This window comes from Danio rerio, chromosome 19 (genome assembly GCF_049306965.1).
Source record: "Danio rerio strain Tuebingen ecotype United States chromosome 19, GRCz12tu, whole genome shotgun sequence".
Lineage (NCBI taxonomy): Eukaryota > Metazoa > Chordata > Actinopteri > Cypriniformes > Danionidae > Danio > Danio rerio.
In genome coordinates this window covers 10,168,465-10,193,657 of record NC_133194.1, presented here as the reverse complement: position 1 = coordinate 10,193,657, position 25,193 = coordinate 10,168,465, and the positions used below count along the sequence as shown (strand labels likewise).

The 25,193-nt window shown below is 36.7% G+C and overlaps 1 protein-coding gene and 1 long non-coding RNA gene across 3 annotated transcripts in view; one reads left to right on the top strand and one right to left on the bottom strand.

Moving 5' to 3' along the window:
* The window catches only part of setdb1a (SET domain bifurcated histone lysine methyltransferase 1a), a 37,826-nt gene that overhangs the window by 11,617 nt on the left and 1,016 nt on the right, over positions 1-25,193 (bottom strand). Inside the window, exons 1-12 of one of the 2 annotated variants that reach the window (NM_001044767.2) lie at positions 20,941-21,227; positions 18,643-18,843; positions 16,055-16,263; positions 15,936-15,961; positions 14,524-15,763; positions 14,281-14,412; positions 12,777-12,981; positions 9,762-9,835; positions 9,190-9,380; positions 7,572-7,731; positions 2,473-2,695; positions 2,158-2,395 (exon numbers count right to left, since the gene is read on the bottom strand). In NM_001044767.2, the coding sequence (NP_001038232.1) occupies positions 2,158-2,395; positions 2,473-2,695; positions 7,572-7,731; positions 9,190-9,380; positions 9,762-9,835; positions 12,777-12,981; positions 14,281-14,412; positions 14,524-15,763; positions 15,936-15,961; positions 16,055-16,263; positions 18,643-18,836 (2,892 nt within the window). In that variant the 5' untranslated portion in view covers positions 18,837-18,843; positions 20,941-21,227. Of the gene's footprint in view, positions 1-2,157; positions 2,396-2,472; positions 2,696-7,571; positions 7,732-9,189; positions 9,381-9,761; positions 9,836-12,776; positions 12,982-14,280; positions 14,413-14,523; positions 15,764-15,935; positions 15,962-16,054; positions 16,264-18,642; positions 18,844-20,940; positions 21,228-25,193 lie in introns of those variants that run through there. The other variant, XM_073930807.1, reaches the window with a different exon arrangement.
* On the top strand, positions 21,286-25,051 carry LOC141379012 (uncharacterized). Its single transcript, XR_012394906.1, has 2 exons — positions 21,286-21,376; positions 23,526-25,051. It is a non-coding gene; the product is annotated as an uncharacterized lncRNA (long non-coding RNA).

Below are 25,193 nucleotides of genomic sequence, written 5' to 3'. Positions count from 1 at the left end.
AATGCCATTTGCAAATCATTTTTAAGCAAAACACCAACAAAGTATTTAAAAGACAACACATTCTTAGGGTGCTTTACAGTTGGGTCAATTGCCTGGTCAGAACCCAAAATCGATTGTCCCCTTTACCACCTTTTCGGCTGGTTTGTGTTTACATTGTCCTTTTTTTCTTCTGAACCCTGGTACGCTTGCGTCATCAAGCTGCTGCTGAGTTTGCACGAACAGTACCCCAGACAACCTCTTTCAGTAGGACTCTGGTACAGTTCATAGGTGCACACCCGAATTTAGAAGACATTGTTTACACTAGCTAAACGTATCGAACTCTGATGTCAAACGAACCCTGGTGCGGACCAAAAGTGCTAGTGTAAAAGCACCTTTAATGTGTATGTGAACTCTAATGTTAGTGTTATTTGTCTAGTATTGTGTTCTTTCTTCACCCCTGAACAACACTACAAGTTATAGCTGATTTAGTTTCAGTAACTACTGTTGGATTATCTAGCCAATTCCACGCATGTTCAATAAAAAAGGTAAGGTGAGGGTTTCCTTCAATGTCAAAAAATTTGTAATTTATTAGATACAAATGAATGATTGGATGGCAGAGCTCCAGTTGGCGTTACCCAAATCCAATACAAGAATTTCATTCAGGAGGTTCGCAACACATCTACATTTCCCTGACTCCAGAATATATACACAACTGATAATGAAAGGTGGAGTTTCGGGAGAATTTGTCACTTGTCAATCATTCTGCAGTCTTTTGGCGGTCGCACCCAAACATACTTTCTCTTTCTGCAACCCTTCTCTGCATACCAGCACTGAACAGTAAAGTGCACCTTCAATATATTGATGCAAAACTTCTACAAGCATCCAGCTCCATCTTGTTACAGAAAGTCTGGAGCAAAGCACCCCACACCATTTTTATACTCTATTTCCCTCCTGCCAGCAGTACCGTCTAAGAACTGTTGCATTAGTATGCAGCACAGTAAGAAAGAAGTATGTTTGGTTAATATATTGTATCATACAAAAGAAGAAGATTGGTTAATCTGTTACTAGTCAAAACATTTAACTAATAAAAAAATAAGAGACAAAAAGCAACAAAAATAAATTCCTTTTTTCCATCACTACCTGGTGCAAAAGCGCCTAAAGTATTTTTTAAAAAGAAACTAATACTTTCATTAAGCAATGATACATAAAATTGTTTAAAAGTGACTGTAAAAACAAGATAAAAGATTTAAATTCAAATTATTCTGTTTTATCTATACCTTAAAGAATCTTACAAAATGTTTCTAGAGCAACGAATCAGCACTAAAGGATCCCTAAAGACTGAAGTGGTAGCTTTGCCATTACAGGAGTAAAATACATACATTATAAAATACATGAACAAGTAACTATTTGTTAACCTGTAATAATAATTTACATTTTATAGTATTTTTTGAACAAAGAAATTCAACCTTGATCGCTTTAAGACATTATTTTAAAATCATACCAACTCCAAACCTTTGAACAGTAGTATACATTTAGGGTGCTCTCACACTATGCACATGCTATCTGAACAGTGCCCAGGCGCCTTTCCCGGTTCGTTTGACAAGTGTGAATGCTCCAAATCTGGTCAAAGCGCTGTTCAGTTGCCCGGCCTTGGCCCAGTTGGAAGACGTGTGCCAGAGCATGGTTCGGTTGGGCGTTTGGTATGGTATGCTTGTAGTGTGAGTGCAAAGCATGCCTGAGCCCATACCTTTAATCATCATTCTTACTTTTCAATGAACGCAAACTGTCATAGTTTATTAAAGACACAAATGCACCTTCAGCTAACCTCCTAACACCATGCAGCACAATGACTTTTATGATTATTTACGAGCATCAAAAGTTGTGGATCTGTTCGGCAGAATATCTGACTGCGAGTCACTACATCCCAAACGACTTAAATGAAATAAAGCAATCACCACTCTCTGAGCGAGAGCACTACTACTCTGTTAAACTGAACAGTCACATCATCGATGACATAAGTGTGCTCAAGTTCGGAAGGCTAAATGCAGTGCGAGTACAGACCATTGTGAGAGAGGGGAAAGTCACACTTCGGCATGGTTCAAGGCAACTGTACCTAGTGTGAGCATGCCCTTAAATAGTTAAGTAGCTAACAAAACAACTTCCTTAAAGACCACCCACCTTTCCATCAATGCGCCTCCGGGCAGTCATTCGCCGAAACTTAAAAAGCAGTGGGATAAGAAGTGGATTTTTCCCATGGTGTATGTCAACTTGATGCGGCCTCACCTCCTCCAGACATGCAGGGCAACAACGCTGATGTAAATATACAGACTTATTCTGCTCTTGCTCTAAAACCTCCACTTCATCTTCAGAAAAATACTCATCTTCTTCTTCATCAGGGGCAGGTCGTTTTGCACTTCTGGAATACAGAACCAGATAGAAGCTATTAGCATGACAAAAGACAGCATTTTTAACCAATACAAGCTCAGTACTCACATTAAGCTTGAGTTAGTGTTGCTATTTGATACCCTGGCAGCTGGTGAGATAGACGAGGGCAAAGATATTTTCTGGAGAACAACCTTTGGCTGAAAAGCAGGCGACATGATTTTTTGAGGGCTAATAGATGTTTTGGTCTTATCGCTCTGTCTGGTCACACGTGCAGGAGACACACTATCTGAAGAGACGGGTGAAACATTGGCTGATGATGTCGAGGTGGAAGCTGTGTTTGAAAGCAGTAAAATACAAAAACAAAAAGTTAAGCATGTCATGGTGATATTTTTGTGGCATATACACTGTTAAAACCTTCATGAACAGGTTGAAAAAATGATTAGTCATATTTCTTAAATGTAGTGAAAAAATTGACAACAAAAAAGGAATAAACATTTTAATACAGTAAAACCATTAAAAAACATCTCTCAAGTAAATAGACTACAGGGCCTATCATACGCCCGGCGCAATAAGTGTTTGGTGTGCTTTTTTGCTAATTTCAGACCAGCACAACCCTTATTTTCACATTTTGCACCACAATAGCAAATCCATTTGCACTACTTTGTGGACTCATCATGGGTGAGCCGGTCTATAAAGGAGGTGTGTTAAGGAGCATTGTTGGGGTTGTTATTCTGAGAAACTGAAATAGACTGCACCATTGACCATGTAAACGCAGATCTAGAGTCCATTGCATAGTTAGTTATGCGCTTATGCAGGTTCAAACACTTGATAGACACAGCAATACTCAAATCTCTTTACATATGAAAAAATTAAAGGATTAAAATGTTCTAAAAAATAATTACTACATTGATCTAAAACAAACATTTGTATAATGTTTTTATTATTAGCTGTATTATTTATTATTTGAATATTTATATTAGTTTTAATAAAAACTAGTTTAGATTTGTCCACCTGTCGAGTTTTGGAGATGTATGCGTCACTATATGGGGCATAAGAATAGGATGTGTGTTTGGATATAACTTTGACCACACTTTGCTATTATTGTTCAAATATTAGTTTGCTGGAAATTTAGAAATAGTTTTAAAACAAATCTTTGTGCTTAAACTAAATTAAATATGTAGGCTAATGGATGTCTTCAGTTGAGTGCACACAACACCGTTTCCTTCATGGAAGTAAAGGAGTAAAGAAGCCGAATGAGGAAGGCTCGTTCTTTATCCTCATGCTGCAGATGGCCTGTTTAACTGTTTTTTCTCGCTAGAAGCGTTCAGTTTTTCCACTTACAAAGTCTGCCATGTAAATAGCAAATGCACCATGGCACGACGCAACAGACTCTTAAAGGGAATGGGAGACGAGACTTTGATTGGTTTAATGCACCTCATGCTCAAAACACACCCATAACTCATTAAGAGACTAAGCACAACCCTGTTAGTTCATGTGCCATGGTGCAGAGCATATTTTTCCATCCTTAAAATAGTAAAAGTGAATTCGGACACGGTCCTTAAAGCTTTTGCGCCATGTGTACAGTACAAAAGAAAGAAAGCTGAAACTTTCAATCCTTATCTGGCATGTTTAAAAGTAAAATGTATGTGTAGAGTTTTAAATTTAAAGTTAAAGTGTTTATATCATGTTCATTCCCTTGTGAAGCTAATGCAGAAGCAACTGAAATTGCAATTCACGACTGGCCTTTGGAGGCTGGCTCCAAAAACTATGGATGTTCACTGACTCCCATGCTAAATTGGCAATTTTTACAGCTGAAAAAAAAAACATATTTACACCTTGGTACAAATTATGGTTTTGGTATTTATAGCTTATAATACCCCTCATGACAACTTTGAGAAGGGTGAATGTTTTATAGTCTATTTGTTTCATTTATATTAATTCTGCATAATTAAGGGCACGGCCACTTGAGTGACAGCTATGTCTCTGCTTACTTCAGCTGATTCCATCTGACTAGCCCTTGAACTTGGCATATATATCATATTTTAGTTTTTTTTATGTGGCTTTACACGGTCAATTGCCTTTTAGGATTATTTCCTACAATTTTCAGATAATATGGCATGCTGTGCACTTAGTAGTGCTCACAAACCATTCAAGTGACCTCCATTTCCCAGGTGAGTGAAATTCTTAAACAGCCATTTAAAATGTTGTCATACAGTGTTATGTGTGGATTTCATAAATAGCGTAGCATTTACTAACACAGACTATATTTGAAGTATTTAGAAGTAATTACATTTTTCCTCTGTAGAAAAACATCATAAGAACAATGCTTTGTGGCTCAATGAATTACAACAGTGTTTTTAAAAGATTAATCACAATGAACACTTTATTGATAAGGTATACAGCAAAGCATATGTGGTCAGAACACAAACGTATCTCTGGCAATAGTGTTAAAAGTTTCTCCCAAAGGAAAGCCCATCAAACCAAAATGCTAGTAGGCATCTGTATCTCCGCTCACACTCCACCTCTTGGTATTTTATTTATTTCCCAGAATATACTTCATCTTTTAAATCAACTTAAATGTGGTATATTTAGGTCACTTATAGTGCACATATCAAAGAAAAAAATACACAAAGTTTGTATTGGAGCAAAATTAGATATGAAGAGTTCAAATGCAAAGGCCGCTAAACACCACTTCCATCAAAAATGAGAAATGATATTGAGTGAATGCTTCAGGCACGTAGTACACCATCAACAAATAGATTTGCAAAAGTCACTATATCCCGAGAACCAATCAGAAGGTGTAAATCAAATAGTATGTTTTCAATGTAGCAGCACGCTGATACGCCGGCTTTTATGAGGAGACTTTGGCTACATTCACTGCAGGCAAATGTGGCCCAAATCTGATTTTTTCCCCCCTCATGTGACTCAGGTGAAGACAGTGTGAACAGCCCAAACCGTATGGAATCTGATCTTTTGAGGTCAGATCTGTGCCACTTTCATATTTAGTCTTATACAGACACCGATCAGATGTTTTGCAATGGGGCCGCAGTGTTAACAGTTATGTCGGATTTCATGTGACTTTTACATGAACTTCGAGCGACATGCGGCATCATTCTGTGTTACAAACATCATCTACTCCTCAGCAGCACAGTAGAATGGGACACAGGGCGATTACTGTACCACAGAAAGTTGGTTGTTCATGTTGAAAAGGATTTTGAAAGCAAAACTGGTGCTTATTAACTAATCTGGTTAACGATTGAGACACGGGTTGATCGTGAAGCTGAAGAGCATCGTGGGAGTTGCGGATAAAGGATCCGTGTGCAAAGGAAGGGGAAATTTCTCTCAGAGAGAAAAAAAGGCAGGTGCTCGACCTCCCGAACCTCCCTTCTGCACGTGTCTGTTGTTTAAAACGAAGTTAAATTAAATAACTCTGCAAATGGAGATAAACCAACTCCGACTTCACAGCTCAGTCTGCAGCTGCTCAATAACCCTTGATGAGTTCAATACACCATTGGTCAGAGCGCCACGCGCCGCGGTTGTCATGAATCACAAATGATCAGTGTTTTTAATCACAAGAGACTTGGTCTCAAATGCCGAAATACACATTCGTAACTCTTTACAGTTCATGAAATACACCACGGTTGTCTGTAAAAAGAGTATATATATTGTGTGCATAATTAGACATTTTTTGCTGTCCGTATCTGTACTTTTGCGTATGCGGGTCAGTTTAGGAACAGGATCTGTTCACACTGCAAATCTAATATTGGCCACATTTATTAGAGCAGTGTGAACAGCCGTGCAAAAAAATCAGATCTGAGAAAAAAAAAAACTGATTTGAGCACTTAGCCTGGCAGTGTGAGCGTAGCCTTTTTAATTCCGCTTTTGATTTTAAAAAGATGGAGGTTTATGAACTGGATAAGCCTGGCCGACTGTCAGTGAATGGCAAATGAAAACGTCCCTTACCTCAAAACTCTGTGCATTTAAAGAAATAGAAAACACAATGTGCAGTCAGAAGTGTAGCATGCATTCATAACAATTTTTTGCATCGCGATGCTACTTTTAATGAGTCCAGTTTACTACACGTTAAATGGCAACTGCATTTCACGAAAGTCAGAGTTAAGATCCCGTTCTTTAATCCCATGTGAATGCTATGAGGATAAACAAGAGACCAAGACCTTAAGTATGGTGAGAATGAATGAATGACAGCTTCTAAAATTGTCTGAGAGGCATCCCCCTTTTGCCCAGTTGGTCTACCTTGTGTTTTATTCACTAATTTAAGCTATTTTTAAAAAGATAAATATAATGTATAAAACTATACATTATTTATATTACTTCATAATACCTATACGTCTGATAAGCTTTTTATATTAATGAACAATGCACAGATATTGAGGTTTCATAATGTTTTACACTACATTATTTGAATCTACCAAGCTTAGTTTACAATGTTTGCAATGTTTACATAGCTCTACTTGCATTAAATCTAAATCCCAAATATCAGAAGTGACATCAGATTGTTAAGATTTGATTAATGTCAATTTTAATGTTATTGATTGATGCACTTACTTGACAGATTTCATTCGTTCATTTTCCTTCTGCTTTGTCCCTGGTTTATCACAGTGGAATGACCCACCACTTACATGACACATTTATATATTTTTATATTATTTAGGTGTTTAATATTTGGTAAAAAAAACTTCTAATTGCATCCGTCTTGTCCCAATCGGTGGATTTAGAAGGTTTTGCAAAATAAGCAAAAGTGGATTTAGCTGGTTTTGACTCAAAGGACAATCTACGTTGTTAAAAACAAAACACGTTGACAAAAACGTTTAGACACGTTGTCTAAAGTGACATTTTTGAAAAAAAAAAAAAAAAGTTTTTGTTTATTTACCAGCTAATAATCTTATCATTACATATAAAAATGTAACTTCTAAACCTAATTACAGGAGCCTGATAGAAAATGCTCATTTACAAGTGGTCTGATGGATTTAGAGGGATTTGCATCTGAACTCTTTATATACACTTTTTATATCTGATGTACTTTTATACTGCATTTCCATATAACTGCTTCAATAAATTTGTTTAAGCTTAACATTTATAACACATAATGCTAAAAAATGAATAAAAAATCTTTTTTTTTTTTTTTTTTTTTTTTTTTTTTAAAGCAGGAAAATTGCATGACTCTCCAAAAAAGAGCTAAGAGCTACCTGATTTAGAGGAATGCAGTGTTTTGGGTTGAGAAGATTGCGTTTTCCCTTCAGGTGAATGGTGTTTTTTGTGAGAGTGTTGTTTGTGACGATTCTTGATAGTTAAAATATGCTCCAACTTGTCTGATCCTTTATAAATCCACTCCTTCTGCTTGTCATTCTGAGGGAAAAAAACACAACAAATAAAACAAATAATCAGCGTCAAAATGGCCAACCTGAAAACGAAACATAAAATTTTTATATTTTTGAATAAATTGAAAATAGTGTAAGTAATATATTGGGGATTCAAACCTACATATGTGACGACACTTTTACGATCTCAAGGCCTATAAACCAAACAGCTGAAATATCCGATAAAAGGTCATTTTAAAAGCATGTTTCCTGCTGAGCTGAGTAAACGCAAAATGTTTTTTTTCTTGCAATTTCTATTAGGTACTCTCTCACAAACGGATCTTTAAGGCCATGTTTACACAAATACATTTTCATTTTTAAGGTTTTGCAACAGTAACTCCTTCAATCCAGAGTTCTCGAACCCTGAAAATGGAGCATTTCGGAAATGCTGAAGAAGCCATTTTTATTTTAAAACACTGCTGGTCCGTGTCAGTGTGGATGGGGGAAACAAACACCTGAAAATGGAGGTATGGCTGCAGAGTCACCTTTCTGATCTGGGCTTTTCCCTCAATATTAGGTACACAAAGTTCAGTCTTGCACCCTTTCCCTAAGTTCAGACTTCGCAAGAATGATATGAAAAACAAACTCCCGAGGACACATCAGGTAAATCTTCAAAGGGAAGAGTGTAGGCTACTTTATAACCTCATTCACATCACCCTGGCTACATTATTTCACTATTCCTAACAATAAAAAGAAAATGTTGAGGCATCGTGTAGCTACATATTTATATGACTGTCATATTCACTGTTTTCATATTTATAACAAAACGAAGCCTACAATACAACTGCCTCCTTTCATTTTCTTTGAAATATATTAAACATACTCTCTCTTTTGCTGGATATCAATATTAATAATCAATAGTGGCTATTATAAACGTATAACGTACAATGTTTATATATTTTAAGAAATAAAGGCAAGCAATCAGTCAAATGTGCAAAATCAGTCTACGTGGTTACATTAATGAATATGCTCACTTATCTTTGCAATCAAAACATATTAACTGAAAACAAGTAATAGATAAGTCTGGGAATAAGTCATTAAGATTGTCACTTCCGTCTAAATTGATCAACGTTTTTTTTTCACGTCCCCCCATACTTCAGTTTCTCATCAAATCATAACCAATCAAAAGCTCTCAAGTATCTGACATGCCCCGCCCCTTTCAATATGCTTCGCTTTTGATGCGCTTGAGCTCAACCACTCTCACTGGCAGAGCCGTTATAAAAAAGGGGAGGAGCTACTCTATGACTCACCCTCCCTTCATGTTTCGGTTGAGATTGTCAAACATCAAATAAAAATGCACATTTCAAAGAACTTCACGGACCTTGAAATAAACTTCACAACAAAAAACAACCCAATTTTATTGTTAATTAGTTCATTAGTAGTGTAAATTTGCCCTTAGAATAAAGCTGAGAATCCCATATTGACAGAAAAAAAACTAAAGTTTCACCTTATAGCAGATCTGGACCAGGCTGCCATCTAGCTGAAGCACCGTACAGTCCTCAAATTGGCCATTTCGCACTGCCTTGGTCTCTTGACCCAAGCGAAGCACCACAGCAATAGGGTTGGGATAGACTTGAAGGTAATCCTTAACCTGCTTGCGAGATGACTCATCCTTGATTTCCCTCCATACTTTTTTTGCTGAAAAAATGATAAATAAATTATTAAACCAAATAAACATTGAGAAATAAGTAGATTTTAGAGGGTCCTAAAGAGATTGTTCACCCACAAGTTTTCCCACCCTTCACTTGTTCAAAACTTGAGCTCTTTCTTCTGTTGAACACAAAATAATTGAAGAAGGCTGGTATCTGGCACCCATTGACTTCTATAGCAGCTTTTTTCCTCTATGGAAGTCAATGGTGACAGCAACCAGCATTCTTCAAAATATTTTCTTTTACATTCAACAATAAAAAGAAACTCATAAATATTTAAAACCATACAAGAGAGACCAAATAATGAGGTCATTTTTCATTTTTGGATGAGCTTTCCCTTTAAGAAAAGAGTAAATAGAGAATTTCTTACTTTGTTTGCAGACAAAATAAAGGTCTGGAAGGGCCAAATAGGTTGCCAGGCCATCATCAAAAAACACCAAGAACCTAATTTTAGAGAAAAGTAAAAACACTTTTACTAAAGACACAATAACTATACACTACCTGACAAAAGTCTTGTTGTTGATCCCAGTTGTAAGAGCAACCCGTAATAATTTGATTTCTAGTTGATCATTTGGAAAAGTGGCAGAAGGTAGATTTTTTTAGATGAATCATCTGCATTCCAATCATCACAAATACTGCACAAGACATATAGACCAATTACCATGTTTGTAAACATTCAGCACGCGCACGCAGGGAGGTGGCAGAAAGAAACCGGAAGCGCTAGCTTTTACAAAGTGGGAATGACATCCGATGCGGTACAGAGTTTGTTGTTGTCTTAGAAATAAGATATATTGATTACATATTAATTACATAATGCTTTCAGCATATTATATCAGCTCGTCACAATGCTCCATGATGACCAGATTCAACACTATGTAGTGCGAAAAATCGAGGTTCGGCTAAGACAAAGACAAGGAAAAGACGAAGTTATATGAGGCCTGGGTTATTAATCACCAACATGCAAAACAACTGCATTCTGAGAGCGAACTACACCTGTAAGCAGGGCCGGAGTAAGCTGAAGTGCCGCTCTAGTCAAAGGACAGTCATGCCGCAATCAACCATAAATGGTGGTAGAAGGGGGGGCTGAGGGTAGTGTCGCGGACGCCGCTCTCTCTATTTTGCCGCCCTAGACGCGGCTATAACTGAGGGTGCGGGTGGCGAGGGTAGTTTCGGGGATGGCGCTCTCTATTCTGCAGCCCTAGACGCGGATATAACTGAGGGCGCGGGTGGCGAGGGTAGTTTCGGGGATGCCTCTCTCTATTCTGCAGCCCTAGACGCGGATATAACTGAGGGCGCGGGTGGCGAGGGTAGTTTCGGGGATGCCTCTCTCTATTCTGCAGCCCTAGAAGCGGATATAACTGAGGGCGCGGGTGGCGAGGGTAGTTTCGGGGATGCCGCTCTCTATTCTGCAGCCCTAGGCTATAACTGAGGGCGCTGGTGGCGAGGGGAGTTTTGGGGACGCCGCCCTCTCTATTCTGCCGCCATAGGCTGCCTAGGTCGCCTCTATGGACGCGCCGGCCCTTGCCTGTAAGGCAGGGTGTATGAACTTACACATAGAGGTAAAGTTGGTTTTATATTTGCACATTCAGACTTTCTCCTTAATAATGTAATTTCATAAAAGTATTATTTGCAAACTCTAAACAGCAAAATCATATTAGCAGCCAATGACTTTCAAAGTACAACATTGTTCACAGTCAAATAAATGTTTATGTTGTTTTCAAGTCACACTTGCAGGTTATTTCATTGCGCATATTCAAAGTGCCTGGGTAAACAATATAGGGAGTGTGTCACAAGTTGTCACTGAAGGAATGTGTGAAAATAAAACCAAGCTTACCTTAATAACTTACATTTTCATGTTTCATTTTTAGCATTTAGTGTCAAGTTTAATTAACCACATGTAACTGTTTTTGCTGAAATAATTTCTGCAATCAAAAACGAGTAATGTGTATGATTCAGCATAGATTGAGCTTACCTTTTATAACATGAGAACTGCAGAGTCAGGGATTTCTAATTAGGTTATCACTTCATTCAGCTCCCTTTTAGTCAAAGATGTCTGCAGTTAGCATTTAAGCAGTGTGGTGTATGGTAAAATTAAGTTTTCTATTTTTAGACTTTCAAATTTGGCATCCTACCACTCAACACGACATCTTTACTATTGCACCCTGTCTTTTTATTGCAACCGGGGACCCGCGTGACGTCATGTATGATGTAGGTTGGTAATTGGTCAATTGAAACCCGCATGGACACAAGATTCTCACAGAAATCAGTCAAGTTTGGTGAAGGAAAAATCATGGTTTGGGGTTGAACATTATGAGATGAACATTATTGAGCATGTATGGGGTAAGATGAAGGAGAAGGCATTGAAGATGAATCCAAAGAATCTTGATGAACTCTGGGAGTCCTGCAAGAATGCTTTCTTTGCTATTCCAGATGACTGTATTAGGTTGAGTGATTGCAGGGATGTATGGATGCAGTCATCCAGGCTCATTGGAGTCAAACACAATATTAATTCTTTTTCCACTTCAGCATGACTTTATATTCTATTCTGGATATTATTTCTGTTAAGTGACAAGACTCTTGTCTAAGCAAAGTCAGACCTTCCTGTCCTAATTAAATAATTTGAATCAAAGGCAATATTATATTTTTATTTTGGTAAAATTAGCGTAATCTAGAGGTATCACTTTTGATACCAAATGATCAACTAGAAGTCAAATTATTATTTGTTGTTCCTAAAACTTAGATAGGCGACAAGACTTTCGTCAGGTAATGCATTGCAAAATGATGTATATATCCAAGATAAGCAAAATGCACACAGATTTGGACTCAAGCTGAGCAATGACTCACATTAGGGTTTTAATAGTGTTTTCCCTCACGCTGCTATTTCTATTGCACTTCTACATAAATCTGTTTGGGCTTGTTGTATAAAAAAATGTTGTATGACAGTAAATTTCCCCTATCAGTTCTGCTTTTATACTTCCATTTCCTCTTACATCTATCCTGAAACAGTTAAATATAAATAATTGTATTGAGCGAGAAGAACTAAAAGTTTTGATCATGTTCATAAAAGTTTTGTTGGATTTTTTACATTTTATATGAATGAAACTTTAATAACTTGCATACTAAAGCAATTTATCTGGGTTTTATCTTTCAACAATGCAGTTCCACAGCCACATGCAGCCAGGTGCAAATTATAATCCAGAAAACATAGGATATACTGCAGTCATATAGAAGACTAAAAACAAAATGAGGCACTGTTTAAAAAAAAAAATATATATATATATATATATAAATTTACAAATAATAAATTAAATAAAAGGACACTAAACTCATTTAAAAACATTACACTGAAATCCAAAAGACACGAGTGAATAACAGAACAATTTACCTCATGCGATTCTTGCGCTCGGGAAGCTCAACCATCACACCAGCATTATACAAGCTCTTTCCATTTTCAGATTTGGCGCTGGCCACGACACGACAGCCGATATACAAATCCTTGAGAGAAGGAGGCTTGTAGGCGGCCACATGATTAGCAGACAGCACAATGGTTTTACCCTTCTTGAACTCCACCTTATACGTATTGCCATCATCTAAAAGGAAAAAGACATAAAATAGCGTTAAATATAAGGGATAATATCGGCTCTTTGCCTTCATTTTGACCATTAAAAGGCCCTGTGAAGTGCATTTTTATTCATAGTGACTGAACTGAAAAATAAAGAGAGGGTGGGGCATAGTGTAGCTCCTCCCCTTTAAAAAAATCTGCCAACAGTATTTTGTTTTTATTACAGCTCTGCCAGTGAGTGTTGTCAAGCTCAAGCGCATTAAATGGTAAGTGTCTTGACGAGGGTGGGGCATGTCAGATCCTAGAGAGCATTTGATTGGTCAAGATATCAACAAGATGATTTAATTTAGGCGTAAATTCCAAACTGCATGCTTTGAGATATGATTTACTTTGTTTACTATATATTTTCTGAGCATATTTAAAAATTGGTTGATCAACATTGGCATCTGATGAAGTCAGTGTCCAGAGTGTCAAGATTTGACAGAGAAAAGCTCTATTGTCTTGTCATTGAATTACTATAGTTACTGCTAACGATTTGAGGCAGGGTTTCTGCAGGTTTCACCAAGTTAAATTTAAGACTTTTGGACCTTTAGAGTGCTGAATGCTAAGTTAATACCCAAGTTGGAAAAACATTTCACTTGCCCTATCAATTTTTTTTTAACTTAATACATTTAATGCAACAATAATAATTTATTATTAAAAATCCCGCGGATACCCTGTGAGGGAAGCACATTTGATTTGAACTGTGATCAAATCTGACTAGAACTACCTTTGCAGTAAATGTTCCATGAAGTGCTGTAAAATGTGCATTAGTTATTTGTTGTTTGACAATCTCAACTGAAAAATGAAGAGATGGTGGGACAGAGCTCTGGTTGAGAATAAAGCACATCAAATAAAAAGCTATTGAAAAGTGTCTTGAAGGGGGCGGAGCAGGTCAGATACTAGAGAGCATTTGATTGGTCAAGATATGATGAGAAACTGAAGAATGAAGTGACGTGAATAAAACCATTGATCCATTTGGGTGGAAGTGATAAACTACAAACTTTAGATGTTTGTAACAGTTTTACATTTTCTAAATGCGAACTGTCACTGTTTTTGAGCACACTAGCTAATAAATATTGTTAAAACTAACAGACCTTCACCGGACCTTTAAATGGCTTTTCAACCATTCCGAATCAAGAATTCCAACAGACCAAGGAATAATACAAAATATAAAAACCACAAAGAATAACAATTTCAAAAAATAATAAATAACTGGAAGTAAATCCATTAGATTTCCCGCCGTATTATATTTCATGCTGATTTGTAAAAAAAAGCTCAGTCTTGCCTTCGGTCTCAACTTCTTGCACTGTTCCCCGACTCCAATGGTTGTGTCTCTTTTTTCCTAAAACTGCCGCCCCGACCTTAAGTTTGATCTCTTTAAGTGTTTTAGAGGACTCGCTGGATGAATGCTTGGAACCTAAGATCAGCAGCAGAAGATAAATACAGTTAACGGACTTAAGAATGAATGACTGTGGTGGAGTATAGTACTTCTGTCATACAACATGGCAAACAGTAAAAAATAACTTACTTTTCTTAGCTTTGGAAGGTTTAGCAGGAGCATCATTCCTGGTGGTCTTGTCTGGAGTTTTTGTAGGTGACTCCGTAGGTGAATTAGATGGTTCATCAGGCGAATCTTCCATGTCAGCGGATTCATCAATGCTGTCTGACGGCGATTGAGCCCTTGCGGTTTCCTTTTGGGTGCTGGACGTCTTCGTTACAGGTGGGCTTTTTGAAGACGTCAGCCTGCTTTCGGGACTTGTTGTGGTCACAGAGGGTTTGCTAGATTTTTTCCTTGTTTGTGGCTTTTCGGTTTTGTCTGTGGATTCTGCATCACTCATAATCACAGCTTCTTTAGGATTGCTTGGCAAAGTCGACTCCTCAACAGGAGTTTCTGTAGGCAATTCGGAATCAGTCTGATTTGTTTCTACGGATGCTGTATTGTCAACAGCAGGAGGACTTTTTGAGGGTGGAGGAGTTCCTGAAGGGGTCACCGGCCTTACTTTAGGATCAGTCCGATTTAAAGATGCAGATGCTGAATTATGATCCCCACTAGATTTTAGCTTTGAGCTGGCAGTGACTTCCGAGGGTTTAAATCTAGTTTTTGTAGCTGCGTTGTCTGACTGTTCTGAATCGCTTTCAAGTAAATCCACTTCAGAAACCGATGCCTTTAGCTGAGACTCATTCTTAATTGCTGCAATGGACAGTGAATTGTGATTTTCTAATAGTTTTGAATTGCTTGGCGGTGAAGACAGTTCTGTATTTGCTTGTGTCGACTGAGGCTCGGGCTTTATTTTTGTTGTGGACTGAAAACTGAGAAGTTCTGGTTGTTTGTTTGGAGTCATTACTGAAGGGGTCACATCTGTCGACTGGGATTCAGTCTTAATTAATTTCTCGAATGGAGATGACTCACTATCTTCCCAAGGTGTTAAAGGTGTCCATTCAGGTTCTGTCTTAATCGTTGGTTTAAAATATGAATCATGATCGGCGATAGATTTGCATTGTTCTGAGCTGTTGAAAAGTGAGGATATTTTAGGAACACTTGATAAAGACTCGGTCTTGACTATGGTGATAGAGTTAGTTATTTCCAGTTTTGGCGTGACAGACTCAGGACGGACGATTTCAGGGGTTGAAGATGATGAGGGTCTGTTGATGTCAGATGATGATGTCGACAATGGTGAAGTGGCACCCATAGAGGTTTTGCTCACCATCTGCACCAAGTCTTGAACAAGTTTGGATGACTTCTGAATGGCCACGGTCACCTTTTCAAGCTGAGAGAGGTGTAAGAGTGACGTAATGAACAAAAGAGAAAAATAAAACAGTGAAAATAAAATAAAAGGAACATTTTTAAAAAGGCAAAATCGAAAAAAGCAAGATAAAAAAAGTAGATAGAAAGAAAATGTAGTTCGGGAAGTAGCATTTGTTTTTGGTTCACATCCTCACCATTGGTTCCAAGGTTTCTTTGGTGGCTAAAAAAGTAAAAGATAGCATAATTTTATACCTAATGGCTTAATTTACTAAATTATTTCCAAGCATTTTCAATTAAATTAAATGCGTCTCACCGCCCAGATCAATAACAACAAGATCATCATTATCATCATCCTCTCCATTACAGATAACATTTCCACGTCGTTCTGCCTCATCATCTGCGATCTGGATGACGTCATGTGGTTGTCCCCCTCCTCCTTCCTCTTCCGAGTCCTCATCTCGGTAATCCAATCCCAGCAACGCATAAAGACCCTTCATCACTGACTCACACTCCAGGACGGATCTGATACAGACACAAAACAGCAGGAATCAACGACAAGGACTGGCCAGAATAAAAAAAAGATCGGTCTCTTGCACAGTCAGTTTTTATTATTCATAAATTAGTATTTAATGATCTAAATGTGTGTAAACATATTCAGTTTTTAACTAATTTCAGTAATATAATTGACAAATATGAAAATGTTTGTGATTCAAGTTCAATGCAGTTCGTAATGTAATATTTTGGTAACACTAAAATAATGGTCCATTAGTTATTGCATTTACCAACCTCAACAAACAATTAGCAACATTTATTAAGGTGTTAATTCATCTTTGTGAATGCCAAGTTAAATAACATTAGTTCATGCTAACGTAAACAAGAACAACTTTAGATTTTAAATATAATTAATAAATGCTTTGCAAGATTATTCATACTTAGTTAATGTTGATAAATACACTAACTACTAGACCATTATTATAAAGTGTTAACATTATTAAATGAAAATGTAAAAATTTTTAGTTACTATTTTCTTTTTTAACAAAATTCTGCGCAGAAATTGTAAAAAAATGTCTGCAGATCACGTCTGGCCCTTGCAATAGCACATGAAAAAAGTAAACAGATGTGTATAATTCAGGGCTTTCGCACCCAAGTTAACTTCAAATTCAAGTACCTTTGAAGGACTTTCCCAGTTAAATACTCAAAAAAAAAAAAAAAAAAATTCAAGGACTTAATGAGGGAGAACGTTTTAAGAGAGAGGAAGGTTACATTGTGTTACCTTGTAAGACACATTGTTGCACTTCATGTGTCAAACAGAATGCTTTTTTTGGGAGGTTTTGGCTAAAAGACTATTAAAAGATTATTTCTGTTTTGCACATCTAATACTATAATCTAAAATGATTTGATATTACTTTTGTATGGATTTTATTTAAAGTAAAAAGATGTGTATAATTTAGGGCTCCCACACTCAAGTTAACTTCAAATTCAAGTGCCTTTTAAGGACTCATTCATTCATTCATTCATCTTCTTGTTGGCTTAGTCCCTTTATTAATCCGGGGTCGCCACAGGGGAATGAACCGCCAACTTATCCAGCAAGTTTTTACGCAGCGGATGCCCTTCCAGCGGCAACCCATCTCTGGGAAGCATCCACACACACATTCGCACACACACTCATACACTACAGACAATTTAGTCTACCCAATTCACCTGTACCGCATGTCTTTGGACTGTGGGGGAAACCGGAGCACCCGGAGGAAACCCACGCGAACGCAGGGAGAACATGCAAACTCCACACAAAAACGCCAACTGAGGACTTTCCCGCTTTTTTTGCCCCCTTTTAAGGACTTTCCTAGTTAATTACTCTCAAATTCAAGGACTTGATGAGGGGGACGTCTTAAGTAATAGGTTACATTGTGTTACCTTGTAAGACACATTGTTGCACTTTAGGTGTCAAACAGAATGCTTTTTTGGGGAGGTTTTGGCCTAAAGACAGAGATTATTTCTGTTTTGCACATCTAATACTATAATCTAAAATGATCTGATATTAACTTTTGCATGAATTTTATTGAAAATAGCTTAAAAGGTATAAGATATATTGTTTTTCTTGCCTCCTGGGTAATACAAAATACATCATGTGGAAAACACTAAATTTGTAAAGAGCGATAAATAAAATGTAAATCAATCAAGTTGGTATGAACAGGCCACAAAGTGTTGGTGGAATAACACATAAGCAGGCCAGAGGGAACAATATGGATTTCCCGACCCCAAGAAAACTTAAAAAAAAATTCAAGCACCTTCAAGGACCTGTATCTATGTATGTTGTTTTTCAAAAACATTTCAGAGCCTTGAGGTTTTTTCACATTGCCAAGCTTTCAAAGATTTTAGGGACACATGGAAATATTGGTATTTTGTCTTGAAAAGATGGTTCACCCAAAAAAATTACAATTCTGTCACCATTTACTCATCCTCAACTTCTTCCAAACCTGTTTTTTTTCTCAAATATTTTGGAAACCAAAAGCCATTGACGACACAAAGTGTTCCCGAAGCTTCATTTGATTAAACCACTGAAGTTACATAAGTTTTGACAATCTTTTTGGCTCCATTTCTGCACTTTGAACATCCCAGGATCATTGCTGTGTATGGGAGCTCTCGAATTTCATTCAAAATATCTTAATTTGTGTCTTGATGACAAACAAAGGAGTAATGGGATTGGAACGATAGCATGCACAAAAACAATTTTTTTGTGGAAGAAAGAAAAGGAAACAACCATTTAAAAAAACACACAATTGGACAAAAGTGATGTAGAAAAACATTGAAAAGTATAAAAAAAAAAAAAAACACATTTGCATATGAACAAGTGGCCTGAACAGTCCAGATACAATCATCGGTCACTAATAAACAACTTACTCGCAGGCGTTGCTGTACAGAAGGCGTGTGCAAGTGCTATCTCTCTCCTTCTGCTTCACCCACTCCTCCACCTGCGCCAGCTGCTCGCGTCTCTGCATTAAATGAGGGTTTCGTTCCACCTCCGCCTGGATCCACCTCTGCAGGTCATCCTTCGTCATCCTCAGGAGGTTTTCATCATCCTTTTCCCGACTCATGGCTTTACTGTTGGAACAATTTGATGAAAAACGTCATACATGCGAATGATCTGCATTAGAGCCAGGGTAGCACTGCTCTAATATGATTGATGGCAAAAAGTTCTTGCATTGTTGAACATATGAAGCAAAAAGTATCAAGTTCCTAATGGACGAGTCCCAGTCTTTTAGTTTCTTTAGCATTTCTTTTGTATTCCAAATTAGTCACGATCACCTCACAGCAAGAAGGTCGCTGGTTCGAGCCCCGGCTGGGTCAGTTGGCATTCCTGTGTTAAGTTTGCATGTTCTCCCCATGTTCGCATGGGTTTCCCCAAAAACATGTGGTACAGGTGAATTGGGTGAAATAAATTGTCTGTAGTGTGTGTGTGTGAATGAGTGTGTATGGATGTTTTCTAGTGATGGATTGCAGCTGCAAGGGCATCTGCTGAATTAAACATATGCTGGATAAGTTGCCGGTTCATTACGCTGTGGTGTTCCCTAATGAATAAAGGGACTAAGCCGAAAAGAAAATGAACCAATTAATAGTTGCGACCTTTTCTACGACATGATACAAGGCTAACTGTTATGTATGATTACTAAAATATCACTTTTTTATTAAAACACGCATTATCATTTCAGAATTTTGATCTTTCTCTCAGTCAGAACAGCTATCAGCTTTTGATATTAGCATCTATTATTTGGCCAGGTATTGTAAAGTCCACTCACCTAAAATGTCAAGTTCACTAATGCTGCTTGTAGTAGAATCTGTCCATTCAATAATATTATTACGATAGAGGTTAAACCAAACCAACTCTTTTCTTGAGTATTTGTACTATTTTTAGACATAATAAACGGTTTAGGATCTTATTTTTGTTACTCTGTCATTATTGTAAAAAAAGAAGTTAAAATTGCTTATTTCTATAGATTTTAACATTCCTCGAAACTATTGGGATCATCCAAGTACAGCAATAATGTAGTGGTGGTTATAGTGGTTTTAGATATATTTTAAAGAAAAAAAAATTACATATTGCGCCGACAAATTTGTGCTATATTATATGTTAATGTCTGATGAAGCAACCCAACAAAATTGGTTGATGACATACAGGATACTTAACATCAGGGTACGAATTACAGGGATGTTTGGGGGAGATTGGGCCATCTAATTAATGCTTATCCCCCTGGAAGGACATCATAAATATACGTTTCCCAGTGTTGGGTTGCTGCATAAAACATGTGCTGGACAAGTTGGTGGTTCAATCCGCTGTGGCAAACCCTGATTAATAAAGGGACCAAGCCAAAAAGAAAATGAACAAATGAATGAATGAATGGATATAAATTTACACTTGTTCCCCCTATAAAAGATAACACCAATGTGAATGCATAATCGCACCAATCAATGGCAGGAAAAATATCATTTAGCAATCTGAAAACTGGCAATTTTCAAACTTAAGTATTCACAAAACGTGCTTCTTGTAAAATAGGTGTTTATATCTGCATGTAGCCTAAAAAATGGAAAAAAAAAAACATAATTTGCATAGTTTAACCAACAGTAACCTCTAAAAACTAAATGTCCCTCGAAACAATAAAACGTATGTTATATTAATAAATACAATGTATACCTCCTGGAATTGTGGATTTATGAACTGTGCTGTGCATTTATGAATGCAAATGTATTTTTATTGAAACTGATCTGGCTCCATAGATATCAGCTTTTGATACTGGCATCTATTATTTTGTCAGGTAAGTAACGTTATTGTAAAGTCCACTCACCTTAAAATGTCTAGTTCATTAATGCTGCTTGTAGTAGTTTTACATTTAATAATCTAACAATTGGAATCTAATCAAACTAACTCTATAATTGAGTATTTGTAATATTTTTAGACATAATAAAGGTTTTAGAGCAGATGTCCAATATTCAACGCCAATACTCTGGCCTGACAGTTCAAACTGATGATTGACAGATCAAGTAAAAGGATAAATATATGAAGTCAATCATTAGATACATACCACAAACACCGTTGTACCCTTTATTACATTTAGCAAAACTAAGGCCTATTACAACCATAACTGGCTACCATATGCTATGGTATTATGGCTTATAGTTAGAAAACCACAAAAGGTGACTTACATACTGTCCGGTCTTCCCAATGTGTCGCTGCTGTTGTATGTTTGAATCCTGAAAACGCTCACATAGCAAAATCAAACTAACGTAACGTAAAAAACACCAACAGCGTCAGGAGTATACGGCGCACAATATCCCGTATGTTTAACGTTATATGTCGAAAAAATGCACGGTTGTTGCTTTACAACCCCATACAACCCCCAAAGCACATGGAAAAGTAAAACGGGCGCAATAAAAGAAGTAAAAACGCATGGAGGGAAAGCATTGCTAGTGTTATCTATAGGAGCGGATGCAGAGTCTACAAGAAGCGTTGTGATTGGTGCAGTGTATGTTGACGCGGGAGTATTAGACACTCCCCGAAAAAACACCAATCACTTACAACACGATGGAAAACAAAACCTAAAATAGTTAGAGCTGGCGGAGGTTGTTAGACGCAATGTGTGTAAGTATAAACAATAGTCATTTATTATACCAACGTGTATTTTCTGTGAAATGTATGTTGATGGTTATTATTGAATTTATGAAGTGTAATTCATCAAGGTTGCCTGTAAGACGAGACAGCGTCACGTGACATCTGTTACTTTTCTCTGCGCGGTAAAACACAGACCAATCACATTTGTTTTGTTAACCCTTTAACTGCCCCACCACCAAAAACAAAACAAAAAATATTGCATTTTTCAACTCCTAATCAGGGGCGGATTTAACCAATAAACGAGGTAATAAAGCGGCCGCTAAGGGCCTCAGGAAATCTGGTGGCACTCAATAAATACCTAGAAGTAAAAATTATAACATTGTTCTCTCTACCATACTTTAAATAATCAAATACAATTTCAAAGTAATTAAATATTATTTAGTATATAATCAAATATTTTATTATTATAATCGTGTAATGTTATGTAATAATAATAATATTACCAAATAAAATATCCATCATGGAGCAGTCCAGCAGTCAAAAATTTATTATTTTTAGTTGTAAATTCATTTTAGGAAAAAAATAATCTCTTAAAATGTAAAGATTGCATTCATTTAAAATGTCGAAAAGATGATTGTGTGATATAAAAGAAACAGCAATAAATAAAAATTAAATAAAAGTAGAAAGAGTGAATTTCAGGACTCAGGGCCCCAAAATCACAAAATCCGCACCTGCTCCTGTTGATGCTAATTATCACACTCAATGCATTTTTAACACATCCCATAAATTCTAAAATATCAACCTCAACCAAATGTCAATATGTCGATTAATAAATCTACTATAAAAAATCAGAAAATATTAAGTGTAAGACCAATTTATTTAAAAACAATCAAAATAAAACATTTTTGAATACTAAATCATCTTTATTTGTGTTGTATTACGTGGCAAAAAAATCAAAAGCCTCAAGTCGTAGAGGAAATCATTTAAATCTGGCGTCTGGTGTAGATCTGAGACTACTGTAGGGAAAATAGATAAAACTGTAAAGTTCGCACTTTCAAACATCCAATCACTTAACAGTAACTTCTAGTCAATGATTGTATCAACACAAATTGCCTGGATTTTATGCTTTTAAATAAAACTTGGCAAGATGATAGTTGTAGTGCAGCAGTCCTGAATGAAACTAATTTGATTTCATGAGTGTTTGCAGAGCTAATAAGACTCTAAAAGTCATTATTGAAAACAGTCAAAATATGGTGAAACATTTGGTAGAGCAGCAGTAAACTCTCTGCTCTACCAAACGTCGACCATGTTTTTACTGTTTTGAATAATGTCTGTTAAAGTCATTAAAACAGTGCTTGAAATAATGGTTTACACACAGCATTGTTGGTTTACAATATAATCAAACAAACATAATCCTGTTGCACTGCTACACTTGATTTTGGTTTTATCCCTTTAACTGCCCCACCAACTCCTTATGTCACTAGTTAACACACTCAGTGCAATTTTTTCAGCAGATCCCATAATTTCTAAAATATCAACCTCTACTAAATGGTTAATGTTGGTTTTTGGTAAAAGTATCGGAATTAATACATCTACTATGAAAAATCAGAAAATATGAAGTGTAAGACCAATTTATTTAAAAACATAATCAAAATAAAACATTTTGAATACTAAATCATCTTTATTTTTACTAAATCATCTTTATTTTTTTGAAGCATGCCATAAAATATTTCAGATTCTCATTTAACGTTTTCTTGTTTTTTATAATAAACTAAAATCAAGTGTAGTAGTGCTACTGTCACAACCTGTCTTCCTCATGTGTGTGTTTTCTTCATGTGATCCTCACCATGTGTTCCTGTGTTGCCGTTCCCGCCATGCCATTATGTTCATCACCTTCACCTGTGTTTCATCTCCTGTATGTAATTAGTGTCATCATCTCCTGTGTATTTAAGTCCCTGAATTCTGTTAGCTCCTCGTAGAAGTTCATGTCTGATATCAATAAATAAACGTGTTTTGATAATCCTGAGATCCGGTGCCTTCCTGTTATGAACCCAGGCGTCACAGCTACAGAATTATGTTTGTTTGATTTTTTTTTTTAAACCAACAATGCTGTGTGTAAACCATTATTTAAAACAGTCATTCTTTAATGACTTTCATTTCATTTTCATCTGCTTTTCAGGGCCGGGTTGCGGGGGCAGCAGTCTTAGGAGTTAAACCCCAGACCTCCCTCTCCCCAGACACTTCCTTCAGCTCCTCCAGGGGGATCCAGAGGCGTTCCTAGGACAGCCGAGAGACTTAATCCCTCCAACATGTCCTGGGTCTTCCTCAAGGCCTCCTCCTGGTGGGACATGCCTGAAACACCACCCTAAGTAGGCGTCCAGGAGGCATCCGAAACAGATGCCCGAGCCACCTCAGCTGACTTCTCTCAATGTGGAGGAGCAGAGGCTCTACTCGGAGCTCCTCCTGGGTGACAGAGCTCCTTATCCTATCTATAAGAGTGCACCCTGTTAGCCTGCGAAGGAAACTAATTTCGGCCGCTTGTATCCGAGATCTTGTCCTTTTACCCAAAGCGCATGACCATAGGTGAGAGTAGGAACGTAGATTGACCAGTAATTCGAGAGTTTTCCTTTCGGCTCAGCTCCTTCTTTAACACAACAGACAGATACACCAACAGCATTACTGCTGCACCGATCCACCAGTCAATCTCACATTCCATCCTTCCCTCACTCATGAACAAAACCCCATGAGACTTGAACTCCTCCACCTGGGGTAAGGACTTTCCTCCAACCCAGAGATGTCAAACCACCTTTATCCAGTGGAGCACCATGGCCTCGGACTTGGAGTTGCTGATTCTCATCCCAGATTCTCATCCTTAACAGAGATTATAAAAAACAGTCAAAATATTCTCAACGATTTGGTAGAGCAGGCAGTTAAAGGGATAGTTCGCCTAAAACTAAAAATTCTTTCATAATTTACTCAACCTTCACTTATTGTCACAAATCTGTTTGAGCTTCTTTTTTATGTTCATCACAAAAGAAGATATTTATAGAAATGTTAGTAACTTATAATAACTATTGACATCTGTAGCATTTGTTTTGTTAAAGAGTGTCAACTGTTACAGGTTACTAACATGTTTTAAAATATCTTTTGTGTTTAACACAAAAAGAAAACGCATGAAAGTTTAAAACCACTTGAGGGTGAGTAAATGTTCATAATTGGGAAAAATATCATTTTCTCTCGATTTTCATTCATACGCAGAGCTCCTTCATTAAACATATACATGATTTGACTACTTTATTTTAATGCTTAAGTGTCACAAATCCATGTGCTGAAATACAAACAGAACATACACAATATTAAGTTTTTCAGTAATATTTTGCCTTAAAAACACACATTAATTTACTTTAGCTGTATAACTATTTAAAGGAAAAAGTAAAATGGTTTTTAACTCATGAACTGTCTGCGCTGCCAAACGTTTGACTATATTTTGACTGTTTTAAATAATAGCTATTAAAGTCTTTTAAAGAATGACAATTTTAAATAATGCTCAGCATTGTTGGTTTACAGAATAATCAAGCAAACATAATCCTGTAGCACTACTTCCCTTGATTTTGGTTTTATTGAAAAAAAAAAAAACATGTTAAATGAGAATCGGAAATTTTTTATGACATACTTAAAAAAAATAAAGATGATTTAGAATTCAAATATGTTTTATTTTGATTGTTTTTATATAAATTGGTTGAACACTTTACATTTTGATTTTTCATAGTAAATTTATTTAGCTACTTTTACCATGAACTGACATATCAACTGTTTGGTAGAGGTTGATATTGGATGTGTTGAATAA